The sequence below is a fragment of the Ciconia boyciana genome, chromosome 7 (assembly GCF_034638445.1).
Source record: "Ciconia boyciana chromosome 7, ASM3463844v1, whole genome shotgun sequence".
In the NCBI taxonomy this organism is placed as follows: Eukaryota; Metazoa; Chordata; class Aves; order Ciconiiformes; family Ciconiidae; genus Ciconia; species Ciconia boyciana.
Genome location: NC_132940.1, coordinates 17,396,766 through 17,415,930, shown reverse-complemented (window position 1 = coordinate 17,415,930; position 19,165 = coordinate 17,396,766). Strand labels below are relative to the sequence as shown.

Below are 19,165 nucleotides of genomic sequence, written 5' to 3'. Positions count from 1 at the left end.
TGCATTGATTATGGATAAGTTTTGGGGCCGTTAGCAGGACTTATACTGACAGATATGCTCTCATATGCATAATATGCATATTTTACAGCAACTGGCAAATAGTATCTTGAATAAGGCTGGCACATTAATATAGGCAGTAGGTAAATGGCATGTCATTCTGGTCTTTATTCATGTAGAACATAATTAAGTGAAGTGTCAGACCTAGACTCAAATGTAGGAAACAAATGCATTAATCATTCTTACAATTAGGATATTTATCAGTGACTTGAGACAAATTTATTTACACTGCTAGCCTACTTATGTTGTGGTAGTTTGGCAGAAGAATAATAAGTGATATGAATGGAATTTGCACTTGTCTCTATGAAAGTAGTTGTCTACTGGTAGCTTGGTCATGTTTTTGATAAGCTGTAGCACCTTAAAAATAATCTCATCTGAGGTTCTCCTTGAAGCAGAGTCTGGTATTGCTTTTGTTGTATGTCATCATGTAGTGTTTTAATGTGTGGACTCTTTTTTCTATTCATATTTAAATAACAAGTGATATGTAGATGAAAAATACAAAAGTAATGAAGTTAGAGAGGTCAGCTTCCTGGATTGGATGGGATCATTACACTGCCTTCATCAGAGCGATGTGGAAACCTAGTTAGTCAGAAATATTAACAGCAACAGAAAATATAATGACAATTGTAGAACCCAGCTCTCATCTCGATTGCATTGTACACATTTGATAATACAATTAAATGCATTAAAATACATTTAATGCAAATGTAGTTTTACATGTATTTAAATAAAAATACATTTAATGCAAATGCGTTTTATTTCCTGAGTGCTGCAAAATCAAGCACTCAGGAAATTATAGTTATTTGCTCTCCTTACAATGTGTGATTTACTGCTGTGGTTTAAGCTTTATCATAGCCTGTTTTAATTATCTTTAAGCAATTGTCTGCTGTGGGCAAGGCAGTGCTTAATCTTTTCTTTTTGCATTTTCTGCTTTACTATCCATTGAACACAAAATATAACTTTCTGTTAAAAATAGTTTCTTCACTAAACAATTCTGTTTAATTCTCATTAATAGAGTGAGGCCATTATATGCATGGGAAAAAGTCAGAGATCTTGCAAGAAAATAGTATATTGTCATCTAATCACAGACCATATCATAATACATATATTCAAGAAAAGACCCTGGCCTTTCCTAGCTTCTTGACTTAAAAAACCCAAATCCAAGATCTTAACTTTCATATTCAAATTTCATATACTGTTAATACTGATCTCCAGCCCTAGTTATGTGTGTACTCACTATAGATTCAGAGGACAGACTACTAGTACATCAGTGAATATCACTAGTAGCGTCATTAACGTGATATTCTTTACAGAAATCAGGCACTAGGAACGTTGAAACCACTTTTATTTTCCTCATAAATAGGTTTAACTTCCATGCCATGCCTTCTACGTTGAAATTCTGCATTCATTTCCAAGAGCACACAGCAATGGTTAGATTGCTGTCTTTCCCCCTACTCCTGCCTGCTTCTCCACTTCCTCAACCTCTTTTGATTATCTTTATAATGATGTATTTTCTCCCAACATGTATTTTCTCTTGCCTAGTGCTGTACATACCTTGGCTAGCTGTTTGGATCAGCCACAAGATTTGAGATAAAAAGACATTATGGAAACAGATTATAAATGTAATTGCTATTCCTGATTATGTTATGTCACAAAATGGTCTGTAAGGTATAGAATTTGAAAAGAGTTGATGTTTAATTATACTGCAGACTCTAGAAAAGAAAATAGCAGAATGGAAACTTCAAGTTGGTGAATACAAGCACCAGATGTTAGCCTTAAGGGAAACAAGTGAGCAAAAGAAGACTGCTCTGAAAAAAGCAATCAGGTCCCAGACACAAAGAGCTGAACACTTTGAAGCAGCTGTGGAAAATTTAACCTCCAGAATAAGAGAACGTGTGAGTGACTATGCTGTGAGCAATGTCGTGCTGTATTGTTTTAAATTGAACAATTGGGAGACTTTAACCTGTGGAAAAATAGGAAAAGTTGGTTGGTCGGTAATGCTGTGTTTGTATCTCTCTCATTTTTTTGCTCCTTGGTTAAGGAAAAGGTTGCTGTAAGTGACATGCAAACTGTTACTACATTCACTGCCTTCATTTTGTTAAAATTTAGTGAATGTCTTAAGCCATGAGGTTGTATGCTTCAAACTGTAGTAAGAAAGAGAAGTCTGATCAGCTTTCAGTTACACCTCTCCTGATCTTCCTGTTAGACCTTTATGGATATACACTGACTCATCTCGGAGGTACAATATACTAACTGAGAATCCATGAGTGGGGTTTGAAGTCTTTGTTTTCTTTATTTATCAGTGTATGACATCTCATGTGGATACTTAGCTTTCTGTTTCTAAGCTGCTTGCTCTGAACCTTTTCAAAATCCATGTACAAAACTTCCTTAATACAAATTGTTCCTTAGATTCTTGCCCCACATATCCCTACAGTGTGTAATTGTTCAAAAAGGCCAGGTGGATCAGAACTGCGCCGAGATCTTTATTGCCTTATTTAGATTTCCTAAAGAGAGTATGTTTTCATACTCTTAGATGTGTTGCCATAATTTTGGTTATGTCAGTACTAAAGATATATTTCTCCAGTTAATATACTAGGAGATAGTTAATAATGTTTTTTTGTTTTCTTTGATCTTTGTGAGAAGACAGTAGTGGATCTTTAAGTACACTTAGCAGTACAGAGGGATGGCAGCTAACTCCTGAACTTTTGATGTTTTGTAGTCACACTGTTGTTTTCTTTCCCCATTGAAGACCTGGTGTACTTCCAAGATGTGTTGGTTAATTATCCATACTTCTTTGAATGACTTTACTTAACTTTGCATTTCTTACCTAGCTATTATTTTTTATTCTTAAAATGTTTTGGCAGAATTTTATTTTTTTATTAATTTATGTAATTTATATGTAGTAGAGATGTATTGGAAACAAATATTTTTGTTGTAAGAAAATATTTTCATCTTAAATTTTGAAATATTGTTGTATTCTACAGTTGATATACAGTGCCAGTGTTTAACTGTGTCTCTGCCTTGAACATAAGTCTATACTTAGACCTTAAGTTTTTAAAATGTGTGTAGTTTTGTTTATTTTCTTTTGAGACAAGACAAAATTTACATTGCTTTGTACTAGGGAGATCTAAGCCATCTTATATTAAATAGCTCTTGTGTTTAGAAAATTTTGTAGAAGCAGATGGTATTCTTCAGTGGCATTCTTTTGCTACATAATTTGTAATTCCTGTGTTTTCTAGGAAGTCAAACTGTCTGAGATACTGTCAGCTTCCGATGTCTGGAAGAACCAGCATGATAGAATGGTTGAAGGAAAGACTACATTAGAAATTCACACAGAAGATCTTAAGAAGTAAGTTAAACTGTTGATCTCTTTTGTTTGTTTGTTTCTGTAGTCACAGTCTTGATATTGAGTAGCGTAGTACTCAGGTTGACAATGTACACAAGTTTATTTATTCATATTTTAAAATTCTGAGCAGAATTTAAAAGTTGGAAACTAGAAAAAGTTTAAGATTTGTCCTTCTCTCTGCTGCATTTTACAACTTTTTTAAAAACTTCATTCCCCCATACAAGTAAGGAACATGTTCTTTCCCCTGCATACTTCTGTTTAGCCTGGACTTGCTAGTAGCTACTATGCTGCTTCCTCAGAACCATTTATTTAGTAACTGATTAAACAGCTTGAGTATTAACTCTTGTGTCTACTGCACTACAGAAGAAGGTTCTTACTTAGGCTTCTACTTTCTACTTCAGTCTAATGACAGCAAAATTATTTCTGTTCCACTAATGTCTCACCCCACTAGAGGACAGAGAAGAGTTCCTCTCAGATGCATGTTTGAACAGTTTATTCTTGTAAGGAAAACCAACACAAAATTTTCCAACCTTATTCAAGCTCTCTCTATCAAACTATTCAACCTTATTCAAACAAATCTTAATGTACATGAAGAATATGCCATTTTCTTTGTCAGACAGTGACAAATATCCTTTTACCTTTTCTGTTGGTAGAAATATGGACTATAATTCAAACAAGCAAAAGAAACTGGTAGGTCCCTTTATGCTTGGCCTAACACAGAATGTTTATTTTACAAAGAACTTGATTCATGCTCAAATACATAACAGCTCAAATTAAATTGGCTTGAGTTTTGTTTTTGTTTCTGAAAATATTTTCAGAAATGTCAGATTTTCTGTGTGTTTTAAAATTTAAAAGGAGTACAGGTACACGATGTCAGTCCAGAAATCTGTCTAGCCCACTATTGGTCCAGTGTATATGAGGAGGCATCTAGGAAAGAATAAGAAAAGGGAAACATCTATGATACTTCCCGGAAGTACTCTTTCTGCTTCCAGCTTTTTTTTTGCTGATTTTATTTTAGCTGAAAATATAAGTCTTTGCTTGAAATGTACCATTCTAACAAGACTTGTTCTACTAGGTAGCGTATGACTAACTAAACAGCAAAACAAATTTCATTGTTTAACTTTATTAACATTGAAAGCAAATGGTGAGGCATATAGCACAATTTGCTGCTTTTAATAATGGAAAATACCATTCCTAAACTACCTATGGAATGTTCTTAGTAGGACATTATCTGATAGACCTTATAAATTCAATATCATTCCATTTTGCACAGTATGTGTATGCATAGTTGTCTTGGAAGTATGCTTGGGTGTTCTAGGTAATGAATTTATTTATAATTTAGCTAGGACCACTTCCTTGGTGGACCACATCTCTTTTGGAAAGTTTCTTATTTCAATAGATACTGCTTTCTTGGGATGCTCAAATGCATTCTCCCAATTTTTGTGTTGTTTTTTTTTTCTTTTAATAAAATAAGAACACAGAAGAAGTATGTATTAAGGTACAATTTAATTTGCATAGTGAGAGTTTTGGAAGTATTATATATGATATAGACGTTCTTGCCTATCTAACAAGACAGGTCACAAGCCTTTTGGAGGACCTGAAAAGAAAGGAGGCATGGAGAAGAAAGTCAGATGAGGAAATTCTTGGAAAGCTAAATTCTGTAAACTCTGAAAATGAAAAGATTTACCTTGAAAATGAAAAATTAAAGGTGAGATTATTTTAAATCATTGTTGAATGGCTCTGCATTTCTGATACATTAATAAAGTAACCACATTAATTCCCTTTTGGCCTTCTGTCTAGAGATCCCAAACCTGTAGAATAAATTTTGCCATCCATCTTTTATAGTAAGTGAAAATGAGACATTGAAAATTTATCAGTGGGAATCTGTGGCAAATCTAGGAACAGGATAGTCTAATCATCTATGAGCTTAACCAGGATGCCATTTATTTTACTGTCAGTAGCTACAAAATTGCTTAATTGGAAATTGTTATTTTATGTTTGTAAAATTTTCTTTCAAATGAAAGAAATTAGTTTAGCTCAATTATTAATTTAAATTTTTTAAAGGGTTTACAGGTTTTGTATTGTATTTATCCTCCAAAGTAAATAGTCTGATGAGCTGACAAATGAACTGTGGGTTATCATTCTGGTTTGACAGGATAAATAATTGTGTCACTCTTTTTAATGTCTGCAGGTCACTTGCTAGTAATATCATATTGTAGATTGTGTTATTTTAATAACACTCTTACAATTTTTATATTTTTCATGTTTTAATCAAGGCTTCCCTTGCTACATTGGAAACCAGTACTGTTTCTGTTGAAAATGAACTTCTAAATCTGCAAGAAAAGGCAAAGGTGCAGGAAAACCTTGTTGAATGGTATAAAAATCAGGTGACTAGCATATTTGAAATGTTCAAGTATGGGTTTTTAAATTTTTAAGCAGTTTTGAGGAAATGATAAAGGTTTTCTTTGTAAATAAAACAGATTCATTGTCATGTTGACTGTAATACTGTCGTAACGTTGAGGATGATAGAAGAGAGTGCCATTACAAACCATATCCAAGAATAGTCTCCACACTCTTACCAGTACACATAATCCTTACTGAATTGTGTGAAGCCCAGTTGAAGCTTGTTGAAGCCAACAGAGCTAATTACATGCTTGCTTAGAAAAGATTTGCATCCTAAAAATCAAGTTGGCAGCCCAGTAAACTATATTTAAAAAGTAAAACTTGAGTCTGATGTCTTTAGTGGGCATATCCAATGGTATTTCACCTCTCCTTGGTCATATCTTTATTCCCACATTCCTAAGAACAGTAAAACAGCACTCAAGTACTGTTGTAAGAGGTTTTTTTATTTATATCGGTAGCTCCACATTGAAAATACCAGCAAAACATATAAATCAGACTTAAAATGGGCTTTTTATCAATTCCTTTTTTGTATTTGGCTTTACTCACAGAGAAGGAATTTTAGAACATTGATTCAAAGTTGTATATATTTCTGCTATAGTATAGATACTATTTCACTGACAGTCTTAACTTATCTTTTTTTTTTTAAATCATTGACAAGAGGAAAGACTTGATACTAACTCTTAAGTACAACCAGTGTGCCTTGTCTGTGGGACACATCATCACAATTAAAGTGTTGCCAGCTTTAAGATGGGAGATGTAGTCCCAGTGAACAGTCAACCTTAAGCAGTGAGCGGGAAGAAATTCCCTAGCCCGTAGCTGTGGTGACTCCAGATGGGAACTCTCATTGGTGATACTGGTTATCTGGGGAGAGAAGGGTGAGTCATGCTGGCTGCTTCTGTAGCACAACTGTAGCTCATTCTTCATTGTTGAAAATGAAATGTTGATGTCAGAGTGCTCTTCACCTGGCTACCATTTTATATTTGCTGTAGTGAGTAAGATAATGAAAATAAATAACTTCATATAATGACAAATATTGAGATTCTATTTAGAAATCAAAGGTTTTAATTTATGCTTCATACTAATGATTCTCTTTTCTATATTTAAAAGAAACACCTTGAAAATGTATGTGAAAAATATATTGTGTCCTAGGTACAAAAATTACAAACAGCAGTAGAAGAGTTGAAATCCAGATATGACACAGTCTTAAATGAAAACAAAAGAATAACAGAAAGCAAATGCTTAGAAGTAGATAAGGTAAGTTTTGCAGTAATAAAACATGTTTCCAAATAATTCTGTAGGACATTGACAATCACTACATTGTTGTGATCCACTTATTAGAAGTCACAAGGTACTGGCTCTTTTTCTTTTTTCTTTTTCCATCTATAAAATTGTTTTTGAATTCATTTAATGCTTTACTAACTCTTACTTGTGAGCAGGTGATTTTTTGGATACTACACAACTGCAAACAGGTGAGAAATGTTTCCTAGAGTAATGCTATTTTAGAATTCAAGAATTCATTTTATGACTTTTAAAAATGTGATTTTGTTATTGATGATTTTAAAACCTAGACCTCTCGACAGAACAGCTGTGAAAGTTGCACAGGGAAGCAAACCTACTGTAACCTACACTGTTCGCAGTGTAAGTTGTTTGTTTTAACTAGCAGTTAAAACGGAGAATCAATACAGAGATGAGTTTTAAGTTTTTTCGGCAGGTGGAGCCGAATACTGCAACACAGTTAGCACATTCTTAAGCATCAGAAAACAATACAAAATTGGGAGAAAAATCACTTTCCTCAGTTCCAGTTCTCACCAAAACACATATTATTTTAAACGATGAAGCTGAGGCAGGGACAGGTTTTGCATTGCCTGTTTTACAGGCAATTGTAATTACATTGCTTGTGTTCTGTTTTACAGTTCTGTTTCTGTTTAGAAACATTGCCTGTGTTCTGTTTTACAGAACAGAATTAGTCTGCACAGAGAAGTGTCTCAGATGTTCATTTTATTTCATACTAACCTTATTTTTCAATGATTCAGTTGTAGAATGGAAAAAAATATTTTCTGATCCCCTAAATAATACTTGCACAGCATTGTATGTGGCTTCAGGTGGCATTAGGTGTTGCCCTCTTTTCAAATACTGCAATAGTTGTATGGTCAGAATTTTTTCTGTAAGCTGCTTAGAGTGTCTGTATGCCATCTCCCAAAATATATTGCAATAAAAATAAAATCAAAATTTGTGTATTGCGTAATGAACTGCTAACACTTGCATAATTTTGTAAATGTTCATTGTGAGTGTTACTGAGTCTTTAATGAAACGTAGTCAGAGATAGAAATTTCTCCAATGGTGAACTTGTAAATTTGTCAGTATTTTATGAAATAGGTGACACTATGCAACTTGTGTAGAATTTCAGATTTATTACTGACATGGAAAGCCATTAAGTATTACGACAATTAATTTATGGTTTTACACTTACATTTTTCTCCTGTGATGCTATGATGCAGGTGAGGGACAAAAGGGAGGCTGAGTTAAAGGAGTTAGAACATGTTTGTGACTTGTGGAAAGCAGCTGAGGAAAAGCAGCAGGGGTATCAGGAAAAGCATACGTCCTGGGAAAGGATCCATGTGCAGAAATGCAAAACCCTTAGGGAGCTGCAAGTTCAGGTGCTTAGAACATGCTGATTTTTAAAGATAAATGAGAAAATTATGTGGAAGAAAGTCTCTGGAACTTTTTTTTCCTATTAGCATGTGTGACAGTTGTGCCATTTCCTTTGTTATTTGCTTCATAAATCAAAAGCTCCTTCTGTAGAAATAGCACAATGCAAATAAAACTATCACCAACTGTATTTACGTGAATTCGGTATGTGACAAGACTAGTTACTTATATTTACTTTTAGATTCTGTATCTTTTAAGTGAGTATATTCTTGATCCTTTTGAATACTTATGTCCTGAGATGTGTTGTGGTATTCTTCCCTGGAAATAAATGTGCAAGTCTAATTATTGTTTGTATCTAGTGGAATAATTTAATTCCACATTCATTTTGTTTTTAATGACTAATTTATAAACAAGACAGTATTTGCTCAGATAAATAGTCATAGATTGTATTGTTGATGATGTATAACTTTAATATTTTAATGATGACATTGTGTTTGTTGGTAAAATATATTTTAAAAATATGCTTTAATGGGATCATTTCTATTTTTAGCAGTATTTTAGTGCTACTGCTTGTATTTCCTCTTAAGCCCGAATATGAATATTCCTCAGCTTTTTTTGTCTGTGACATCAATTTCAACAGCAGGGCTAAGTTTAGGAGTTTTTGTTGTTCTCTTTTCCCTTTTATGTGCTTTTGAGTTAGAAGAGAATACCCTGCTAGCATGAATGACAAAGGTGTTTATTTGAATCAGTAGGGTGGGAAAGGGGTTTAATCTTCTTCCTGTGTCAGTGGAAAACTTCAGCTGAAACACAGTGAGTCTCTGTGTCCCTATAGACTTTATATGCTTATAAAAAAATAGCTCTTGATTTTGTTTTAAATTTCTTGTCAAGATGATCTTTATAGCATCAAATTTTGTTCTTGTTTGTATCATTTTAAATACTCCTTCCAGAAATGCTCATAAACTCATAAATCCATCTTTGCTTAGCAAAGTACTTAAGCAACAATTAATTTTGAGGTGCATATATAAAATGATGTATGTAATTTAGTACAATTTTAGTCTAACTACCTGTTTTACTGAATAAATGCAAAAAACCTCTTCAGTATAGTGAAGTAATTGGGAATATAATCACTAGTCTGGTGGAACAGCAGTTAGATTTCAGCATTAAATCTTGGTGATGTCTTTTAGAGATTCTGACCCTTGATCCTAAGATCAGAATTTAGAAAAATTCCTTTTGAAGTAACTGGACCATGTGCAGAAACCCTCTTCTGGGTTCAGCTGGACCAGGACATCAGTTTACTGCCCCTCTGCTGGAGGTTTCTGCTACTACCAGTCTGCTAGCTGAACAGCCTGTACTTCACATAGGCAAAATCAACCAGATTAGCTCAAATTACTGTATGGAACTGCTTGCGGTAGTCCTATGAATGATGGATATTGCTCCTTAAATAATGGTGCCAGCAGGCTGGTGATGTGGCTATTTATTGCTAATCTGCTGTTGATGGGTGGTAGCAAGGACAATAATCTCATCACTACTGTTAGGAGATTTAAAAGAAAACACGTAACAGTTTGTCAGTCTGGATGCTGATCAGGGCAAGACAGTTTGGCTTCTTGCTTTCTTCAGCTTCTGCTACTGATATACCTCTTTTTATGAACTTGATTGTCTTTTTTGATATTCACTACTTTCTGAAATTCTTTGCCAGTGCTACGCTGTTCTTCTGTGATAACTTTATATATATGCGGTATTATTTTTATGCTTCCTGTGACTGTAGTGTGAGGGAACTTATTTTTGCTGGAATCTAAAGCTTAAGAGTCAAAGTTCACAAGGAGATAGACCTGGCCAGCTCCTAATACATAAGGCTGCATGAGCAGCATATGGGTTTTGTTAGGGCTTCACTTTGTTACATAGCAGGTTTTCAGTCTTAAAGTGTTCACACAAAGTTTTAGTCTGCTACTTTGGCTGTATTTTATTTGTTTTAAATACAAGATAATGTTTACTTGAGTATAATGTAGTGGTTACCTGAAATTACAGTTAAATTGTTTGATTGGATTTTAATGGGCAAGCTTACTTTACTCTGTAATATCCTACATGTGGGTCTCTTCAACTAGAAACGAATTGTCATTTTCAAAGGAGGAAGACAGTGTAACTTCTGTGGGTAGTAATTTCTTAGAAGAAGAAAACCGTAACATTCAGAAGAAATATGAAGATCTTAAAAGGTAACTTTTTAAAAATCTGACTGCAATTAATTCCTATTTTTTCTGCTATAGTGAATTATAATATATTAATCTGTTTTGCATAAAGGCAATTAGAAAAGATGGAATTTCAAAATGAAGAACTTGCTTGTCAGCTCAAAAAAGAAGATGAGAGTCTTCAGTGCAGTAAATTGCAACTTGAGGAGAAAATTGCAGAATATAATGGATTAACCAGACAACTGGAATCTGCTATGGAAGAAGGAAGAAAAATGGTATTGATGATTTAATACATCTCTTAATCTTGTTTGCCATTTTCTATTTAAAAATAGCATTAAAACCAAATGTGCTTGAGAAGAAAAGATGGGACAAGATTATTTTGCATGTAGGGAGCAATACTACAAAGTTACTGGGAATTCTGCATATTTAAATATGGATTGCACAATTCAACTTCTTTGTGGAATTCAGATCCTATTGAAATTAATAGTGAAGTTCAGTGGACCAAAATTTCACCATCATTTTTTTGGTGACAAATCAAAACGTTTTAACCACCTAATATTTAAATCCCACACATATGGCAAAAAGTTTCTGAACAAAAGCTTAATCTTTCCTTTTTCTTATTTTCTTTGGAATAGGTAGCCCACAAGAATGTTGGTTTTGAAATCCTTCTAATTTTAGAGGAAGTCTTTGCACACTTTCAATATTCAGCAGAGATTTGTCATTTGTAGAAAGGATGCAAACAGTAAATCAAATGGAAGAGGAAATGTAGGCATTTAGATTGCAGTGGATTGTATTAGTTTAATCAGAAAATATGTATGAAGTTGTAATTTCTGTCTGTTGTGGTTTAAACCCAGCTGGCAACTAAGCACCACACAGCCGCTCACTCACTCCCCCCTGGTGGGATGGGGGAGAGAAGTGGAAGGGTAAAAGTGTGAAAACTCGTGGGTTGAGATAAGGACAGTTTAATAGGTAAAGCAAAAGCCGCGCACACAAGCAAAGCAAAACAAGGAATTCGTTCACTCACTCCTTCCCATGGGCAGGCAGGTGTTCAGCCATCTCCAGGAAAGCAGGGCTCCATCACGCCTAATGGTTACTTGGGAAGACAAACACCATCACTCCGAACATCCCCCCCCTTCCTTCTTCTTCCCCCAGCTTTATGTGCTGAGCATGACATCAAATGGTATGGGATATCCTTTTGGTCAGTTGGGCTCAGCTGTCCCAGCTGTGTTCCCTCCCAGCTTCTTGTGCACCCCCAGCCTGCTCGTTGGTGGGGTGGGGTGGGGTAGGGAGAAGCAGAAAAGGCCTTGATTCTGTGTAAGCACTGCTCAGTGATAACGAAAACATCCCTGTGTTATCAACACTGTTTCCAGCACAAATGCAAACTATAGCCCCATACTAGCTACTATGAAGAAAATTAATTTTATCCCAGCCAAAACCAGCACACTGTCTCAGATTATCATGTTAAAATAAACTGTCTGAATTTTCTCAATAGTGTCTGAGGATATTGATTTGGTTTTGAAAAAATAACAAGTTTGGGTAAACTTATAAATGAGTTACAAAAGTGTCTTCCTCTCAATAATAGGACGTTTTTTTCCAAATTGAAACTTCTTTCAAATTTAGGCAGAATATTTCCCAGGTTTGTTTAGTTTCTGTGCATGGGAAATAGCTGAAGTATTAGATGACAGAATAGGAAATAGAGCTACTAATGCTAAGATATAAGAAAATAATTTGGTTTGTGCTTTAAGTGAAAGTAAATATACATAATTTCTCTCTCATTATTATTACAGGTAGCTGAAGAACTGGAAAAAATGTCATACAAAGAACAAGCCCTTCAGGCAAAAATGCTAGTTCTTGAAACTGAAGTGAGAGAGAGGCAAGAAGAGAAAAAACAACTCCTCTGCATATTTCACCATGTGAGTAAATACTGTTTATGACGTAAGAAACTACTCACCACATCACTGTTTACATAAAGTTCATTTTACTGAAAAACACACTTTTAATCTAATTGATACATACTTTGAGGAACAGCAAATTAATTCAACTTGACAATATACTTTGTATATTGACATTTCTAATAGACTTAACAGATGCCCAGTCTATTTTACTAAATCACTGGAATAATATTGAGTTTACGTCTCTTATTCAATCCAGTTTTGCCAGTAAGGCAAAAATAAAAGAATATGTATGAAGTTGTAATTTCCCTCTCAGATTAATCATGTTCAGTAAGCATACCTAGATTTGAATAAATGCCTAACAGTTCCAAATGACATAGTGGTATCTTTTTTTTCCCTGAGTTGATACAAGAATCTGATCTTACTAGAATTTGTGAAAAGCTTTCAGCTTATATACTGATGTTGCACATAAATGTAGTTAGTAACAAAAGAGATATTCTGATTTTTCAGTGTCAAGCCTTTAAATGCCCAGGTTTTGATATGTTGAAGTCTAAAATATGTACAGTCTAAGAAGGTATTTTGCATGAGTAATATTCCCTGAAAACAACAAAAAAAAGAAGTCTGATTTATTGTTTTATCTAATCCAGAAAATTCCAGCACATTTTCTATTAATAAAATGTCAGACATCTCTGAATTGCCTAGCCTAGTGATGTCAAATCATTTGCTTTAATCAAAGTTTTGATACAGTTAGAGATTTGTCCTGTGATCAGTGATAATAAGCTACAAAGCTATTTAAAATAAATATAGAAGAGACTAAAAAGGTTTAGTATCACTCTCCTAGACTCTCAAAACCAATATTCTGTATTCTGACTTGAAGCATTCAAGATTAAAATCAAGCCAACCTAAATGCAAACTCTATTCAAGGTTCAAATGAGACATCAGAGATATGGTTCTGAATTCAGTATGCTTTAATTAACTTTTTATCTGTATCAAGTATAACTTAATGTCTGCATTTACCCTAAGACAAAAGTGTTCTTAAAACAAAATCAGACATTGGCTAGCATTTTATTCTACTGCAAATATTTTTTCATAGGAATTTCTTACTATGTTAAAGTAAAATAGAAAATAAAGAAAATTTTATTGTCTTCTGTCCAAGAAAAACTCCCAAATTGAATTAGGATGTGAAATTTAATCATATTCAGCAAGCAAATTGCCATAATACCCTTGCCTTAATATTAAGAAAGAAATTAAGTTCCTTTCCCTAGTGAGGTGTAGTAAGATTAGACATTCATGTAATCTCTTTTTTTGGGAGGTGAGGCAGGGAGGGTGTTGTAATTCAGCCGAAAGAAACAAAAAGACCGATTTGTAAGATCCTATACCTTAAGACCTATGTTCAGAGATGCTAGTTTGGTTTTGGTATTAGTTATCTTTCAGGGCTTTTTGGTGGTAGAGGTTCATGGTGATGTAGAAACAGTATATTGTATTTCAAATTTCTATTTTCTACTCTTGTCATGAAATCTAGTTAAAGATTCCCAGATTACATTTATTTTAAAGACTTGGAGTCTTGAAACGAACCTGAAAATGTACAGCACAGTGTGTGTGTGTGTGTGTGTATATATGTGTATATGTTGATATATATCATGTTGTGTACATATATATGTTGTTGTTGTTTATTATCATAGAGTTGCATTGGTTGTCTTTGATATAATACCAAGGTACAAGGCAAAGAAACAATATGGAAGGAGTTGCTGCCAGTGGTTACAAGTAAGAGTTACAGAATCTGGTGCTATACACTGTTATAGCTTTACTGGCAGTTAAGCATCCTTAAAATTAGATCCTAATTTATTTCTCTCTGCAACTTAAAAAAACAAGTAGGCACACTTGCATTTTTGGCAGGATTTTTTGTTCTTTTTTATCAGTTTTAAAATAATTATTTTTATGCGACTTGTATGATATCTGTAAGTTACTTTACTGTTTATTTTTAAGCCTCATTCTGTTTCCTTTAAAATCAGTGGTAGTCCAGTTACTGAGATGGGAACAGAATTGGATCTCAAGAGCCTAGTTCTATTTAAAATTATTTAAATTTGCTCTTTTCAATCAAATTACCAGTACACTTTAATTTCTAAATAATTGTTTGCTTGTTAGTCCATTTTAAATCCTCACACCAATGGCTACAGGCAAAGAAACTGAGAATCACCAGTCCTAGATAATAAGAATTCATGTCACTTGGCAGAACACTCCTGTTAATCCTTCTGTGTCAGAAATAAAGTCTATGTTCAAATGGTTTCCATTTTAAGCTTATAGTTAAAATATAAATGTGAAAGGTATATGTGTCTGCGAGAAGAACTGTTCTCAATTAATTCATTGCTTTTTATTCCAATTACATTTACATATAACTGAGAATGCATTATGGAAAACGATAAAATGGTTTTATTCCTGTTGTTGTAGTGGAACTGGAAACAAAAAGGACTGTGAAGGTAACTTTATTCAGTTATTCATTTTAACCTGATTATTTTTTTCTAAGACTGGATTTAAATCTGAAGACTATAATTCCATTTTTTAAAGTTGAATTTATTTTAAGCAACCAGCATCTGAAATCTATAATGGACCTAAAAGGAAATACCTGAATATCTGTAGTATTTATATAACAAATGATCTGTGGTGTGCATCAGGTATGGAACTAATGAGCAGGTAATATTGCTATCAATCATCCTTTTTAAATAAGGAACAATAGGCATCAAAAATCATGTTGCATCAGAGATCAATAACAAATGTTTCCTTGAAAAATCAACGGAGAGAGAGTGTTAAGTCCATAACAGATTTAAGATGCTAGGAATCTTTCATTATAAAAATTCAGAAGGTTAGTTTTTACATTCCCAGGCCTTTTTTGGATTATAAGCCTATCAAAACATGTTCAGTTTGGTCCTAACTGAACATACAATATTTTGAGGTCTTTTTGGTAACCTTCATTTTTGTGGAGCCTCTGAAAACTTTTATCAGTAAATAAGACTTGTAAAAATTAGGTACTAGTTGTCTTACATTATTATTTTGATTGATTTGTATTTTATTTCTAAGTTGCGTTGCATTTATCTTTTTTCTTTAGAATGAAAAGCACCGTGAAGTACATTTGAAAGAGCTGGAGAACAGCCTACAGAAGTCAGAGAATAAGAACCAGAGCATCCAGAATTATGTGCAGTTTTTGAAAGCTTCATACATAACAATGTTTGGCTGAATTCTTTAATTTAATTTATTTTAATAATAAGGAAACTTTTCAAGATTTGGCTAACTCTTGTTGGAGGCAAGGCTGTTGAGGCCTTACAGTATTTTGTAGGACTGAGTACTATAATGTTAGTTGTTCCCTAGGAAAACTTCTGTTGTGGACAGGGAAAAGCAGGTCAATCATTACCGTATATCCTACTGGCTGGTCACATATGGAAAATTTACCTGGTATTACTGATATAAAGAATTGTATTATTTGTGGAACAAAAGTGAAAAGGCAGACTGCGTGACAGTAATGACAGGTGTGTAAGTGTGGGGTGTGCACACAAAGTTGTAAATTGGTCTGTGAATTTACCGTGTGTTAGGTCCTGTGCTGTAAAATCTTACGTGTGTCCTTTTAGTCCATGGTAAATGCAGATGATCACAGATTACCTTTCAGTTCACATGAGGGAAGAGAACATCCACGGACTGGTTGCATAGTAATTTCCATACTTTAATTATTAATAATTATATAATATTTATCAGTCATTACACTTCTGTTACTGTAGATATCTAGTTGCCCAAGATAATGGTATCTATCCTATTAAGACAGGCAAAAATTTAGAGAGCATTAGGTTCCCTTCCTGTCTTTTCCCTGTAGCTCAGCACCAGTACAGCACACACTACTGCACTGCATGAAATAGTTGCCACCACAAGGCTGTCCCATCCAGCCTTTTTTCCCTACATCCCATTATGATCAGGAGTATACTATAGTAATATTTTGCAAATATAAGTAGGAAAGTATTTTAGATACAGATACAGTTTAAGCTCTGAATGTGTTGATATAACCTTTCACGGTGACACAGCTCCAGTTAAGGTATTTAAGTATTTTTCTGTGCTTGAGTACAAAAGCTGCTGTTCACTGAAGTGAGTAAGACTGACTTATGCCTCAGGTTAAACACATGTAAATATCAGCCCAGCTGATACAGGGCTAATACAAAAAACAATTCTGACTGACAAAGTAATTGTTTCATAGATACATGCTTATAGAACTGTGATATGTTTTTTGAAAAGTAGTACATTCAGATAAGTTAAATATATGCAATTTAGAATGTGTATTTAAATAATCTGTATTTTTAACTGAAAACATAAGTTATTTCATACACAGATAATACCTTTTTGGTAATTTTAGTATTTCATTGTTATTTATAATGTGTAGAATGTTGATGTTCTTTTTTTTCCCAAATGCTTATGCATCCTAACAAATACTGATATGTCATAATGATCTGCTTGTGTGCACTTTTTAAAAATAAAATTATAATTCATTATATATGACTTATGCCAGTAGCAAATATTTCTGTTATATTTTTGGGGTTTTTTGCATTACACACACACAGATAACCATATATGTATTAATTTAGTCCTGCCTGTGCTACTAAATATCAAAACCTTTGGAAAGTCATCATGTATGAAGGAAAGTTTTCAGAAATGAAGTGTTGAGTCCAGTCCATGACAGGTTTTTTAAAGGTCATCATGGAAAATTGCACACTTTTCATTGATAAATGATACAAAGATGTACAGTAACTTCATTTCAGCCTATCTTTTGCTATCCAGGAAATTAGGGTGTTTTTTTCCTATGTCATTTGCAAGAAATAGATCTGGAATTATTGAAGTTGCTGGCAGCTTCAGGTACCTCTACCTCTGAACGTCTACAAACAATAAATTTAAGATATGTCAAAGTATATGTGACTTGATTTAGCTTATAAAATTAGAAATCTGTATTTTTGTTTGGCTCAACCCATTGTTTCCATTGTATTAATCTAGACTTTATTTCCTTTTCTTCATATTCAAGCACTGGAATATACATTCTCGATCTTTGAAGTCTTAGAAATCTCTTAAAAATGAAGACAGCATTTTCCAAATGATGGTGATGTTTTTATGGCTCTCCATTACTGGTTTGGATTTTTTTGGGGTTTTTTTTTTGCATGGTAGAAGTAGGCACAAAGATCAATTATTTTTTCTCAGTTGCATTTGGGAACTGGTGTTAGCTGATCATGTTATTTCCATTTTAAATTTTGTTAGCTCATTTAGACATGAGTTGCTGTGGATTTTAATAAAGAGAAGAATGAAATTACTTTTCCTAACTACCTAAGGATTTGCCATCTACTCTAGATTGCTGCTTATATTTTTAGTAACTGTAAAATACAGCTAAAGTAGTTCTTGCCTTGTTCATTTTACAACATAGAAGGCCATGTGTCATGCTGCAGAATTCTTGCATACAGCTATACTGAATTGACTATATTTTGGGATTCTAATATTTTTTTTAAAGCAATTTATTTTTACTGTCTGCATCACATAGCAAAGTGACACTCAATTTTCTAGGAAGAAACAGACTCCTTATGCTTGCTTTCCTGGGAGTTTTCATCTCTAGGCGATTTTAGAAGCCCTTGATCATGATGCAGTCACCAGCACCTCACCTCTCAGCCTTTTTTCAAATGAGATTTTGATTTAGCATTCCCCCCTCCAAATGCTTAATATGCTGCTGCAGTTTTCAAATACAGACAGTCAGATGAAACATCTTACTGCTGCAAAAATGTACAGAAAAATTATCAAAGCAACAGTTACTGGTCTGTACTGTACATGCTTTGTGATTATGTTTTCAGTCTAGTAGCGTTCATTCACAGGACCCTTAGCACGCAGGAAGGTTTCTTTTCATCCTTGCCCAGAAAAGCAGTAGAAATCAGAGGTTCTGTGTAAAAGTTTGACCATGCTTTCAATGATGAGCTCACCCAGTAAAGCTTTGGAGAGATTTAAGCTGGGTTAGAACAGAAGAGTAACAAATATAAGATTAAAACATTCTCTATCCCACTGTATTTAGAAGATTTCCTAGTGTTTCCTTTCCTAGTGAAGATGTGTTTGCCATAGACTTACTGAGGTACATAGTTGGATGTTATGCATTGTATGTGTTGAAGAATTTATGGTTTTGCTAAGATTTTTGTGGTAATTTTTCACAAAAGCTGACTCGGTATGATCCAAAGTACATAAGAGAGCCCAGGGCTGAACTGGTACTAGTGTTCTTTTTGTAAATTAAACCAAAGCTACCTACAATGTTACTATTTTCTCCTAATATCTGTAGCCAGTGAATTTCCATATTCAATCAGAATTTCAGAGCTTTAATTAGGTTAAATTGTAAGCACATAGAGTCCTGAAATTGGCAGACTTTAAAGAGGTGACCTGAACTCCCTGCTCCTGCAATGCCTTATCTGTGATGAAATGGGCAGTAACACATCAATGCCTGGTTTCTTGCTGGTTTTGAGAAAGAAAGGATTTGAAGTAGAAGATCATTATCTTATCATATGCTTTAGATTTGTTAATGTATGGGAACACAGAATTTAAAGCAGAAGCGTAAGTCTTAGGGCTACTTGGGGCCCTACCCT

The 19,165-nt window shown here is 33.9% G+C and overlaps 1 protein-coding gene across 5 annotated transcripts in view; it reads left to right on the top strand.

The window, feature by feature from the left end:
- The window catches only part of ODF2L (outer dense fiber of sperm tails 2 like), a 61,984-nt gene extending 45,171 nt beyond the window's left edge, over positions 1 to 16,813 (top strand). For 4 of the 5 annotated variants that reach the window (XM_072868445.1, XM_072868444.1, XM_072868447.1 and 1 more), the window contains 9 exons: positions 1,767 to 1,952; positions 3,297 to 3,406; positions 4,976 to 5,111; positions 5,680 to 5,790; positions 6,956 to 7,060; positions 10,580 to 10,665; positions 10,751 to 10,913; positions 12,426 to 12,551; positions 15,634 to 16,813. In XM_072868445.1, the coding sequence (XP_072724546.1) occupies positions 1,767 to 1,952; positions 3,297 to 3,406; positions 4,976 to 5,111; positions 5,680 to 5,790; positions 6,956 to 7,060; positions 10,580 to 10,665; positions 10,751 to 10,913; positions 12,426 to 12,551; positions 15,634 to 15,762 (1,152 nt within the window). In that variant the 3' untranslated portion in view covers positions 15,763 to 16,813. Of the gene's footprint in view, positions 1 to 1,766; positions 1,953 to 3,296; positions 3,407 to 4,975; positions 5,112 to 5,679; positions 5,791 to 6,955; positions 7,061 to 8,304; positions 8,464 to 10,579; positions 10,666 to 10,750; positions 10,914 to 12,425; positions 12,552 to 15,633 lie in introns of all 5 variants that reach the window. The other variant, XM_072868449.1, reaches the window with a different exon arrangement.
- The last annotated feature ends 2,352 nt before the right edge of the window (positions 16,814 to 19,165 follow it).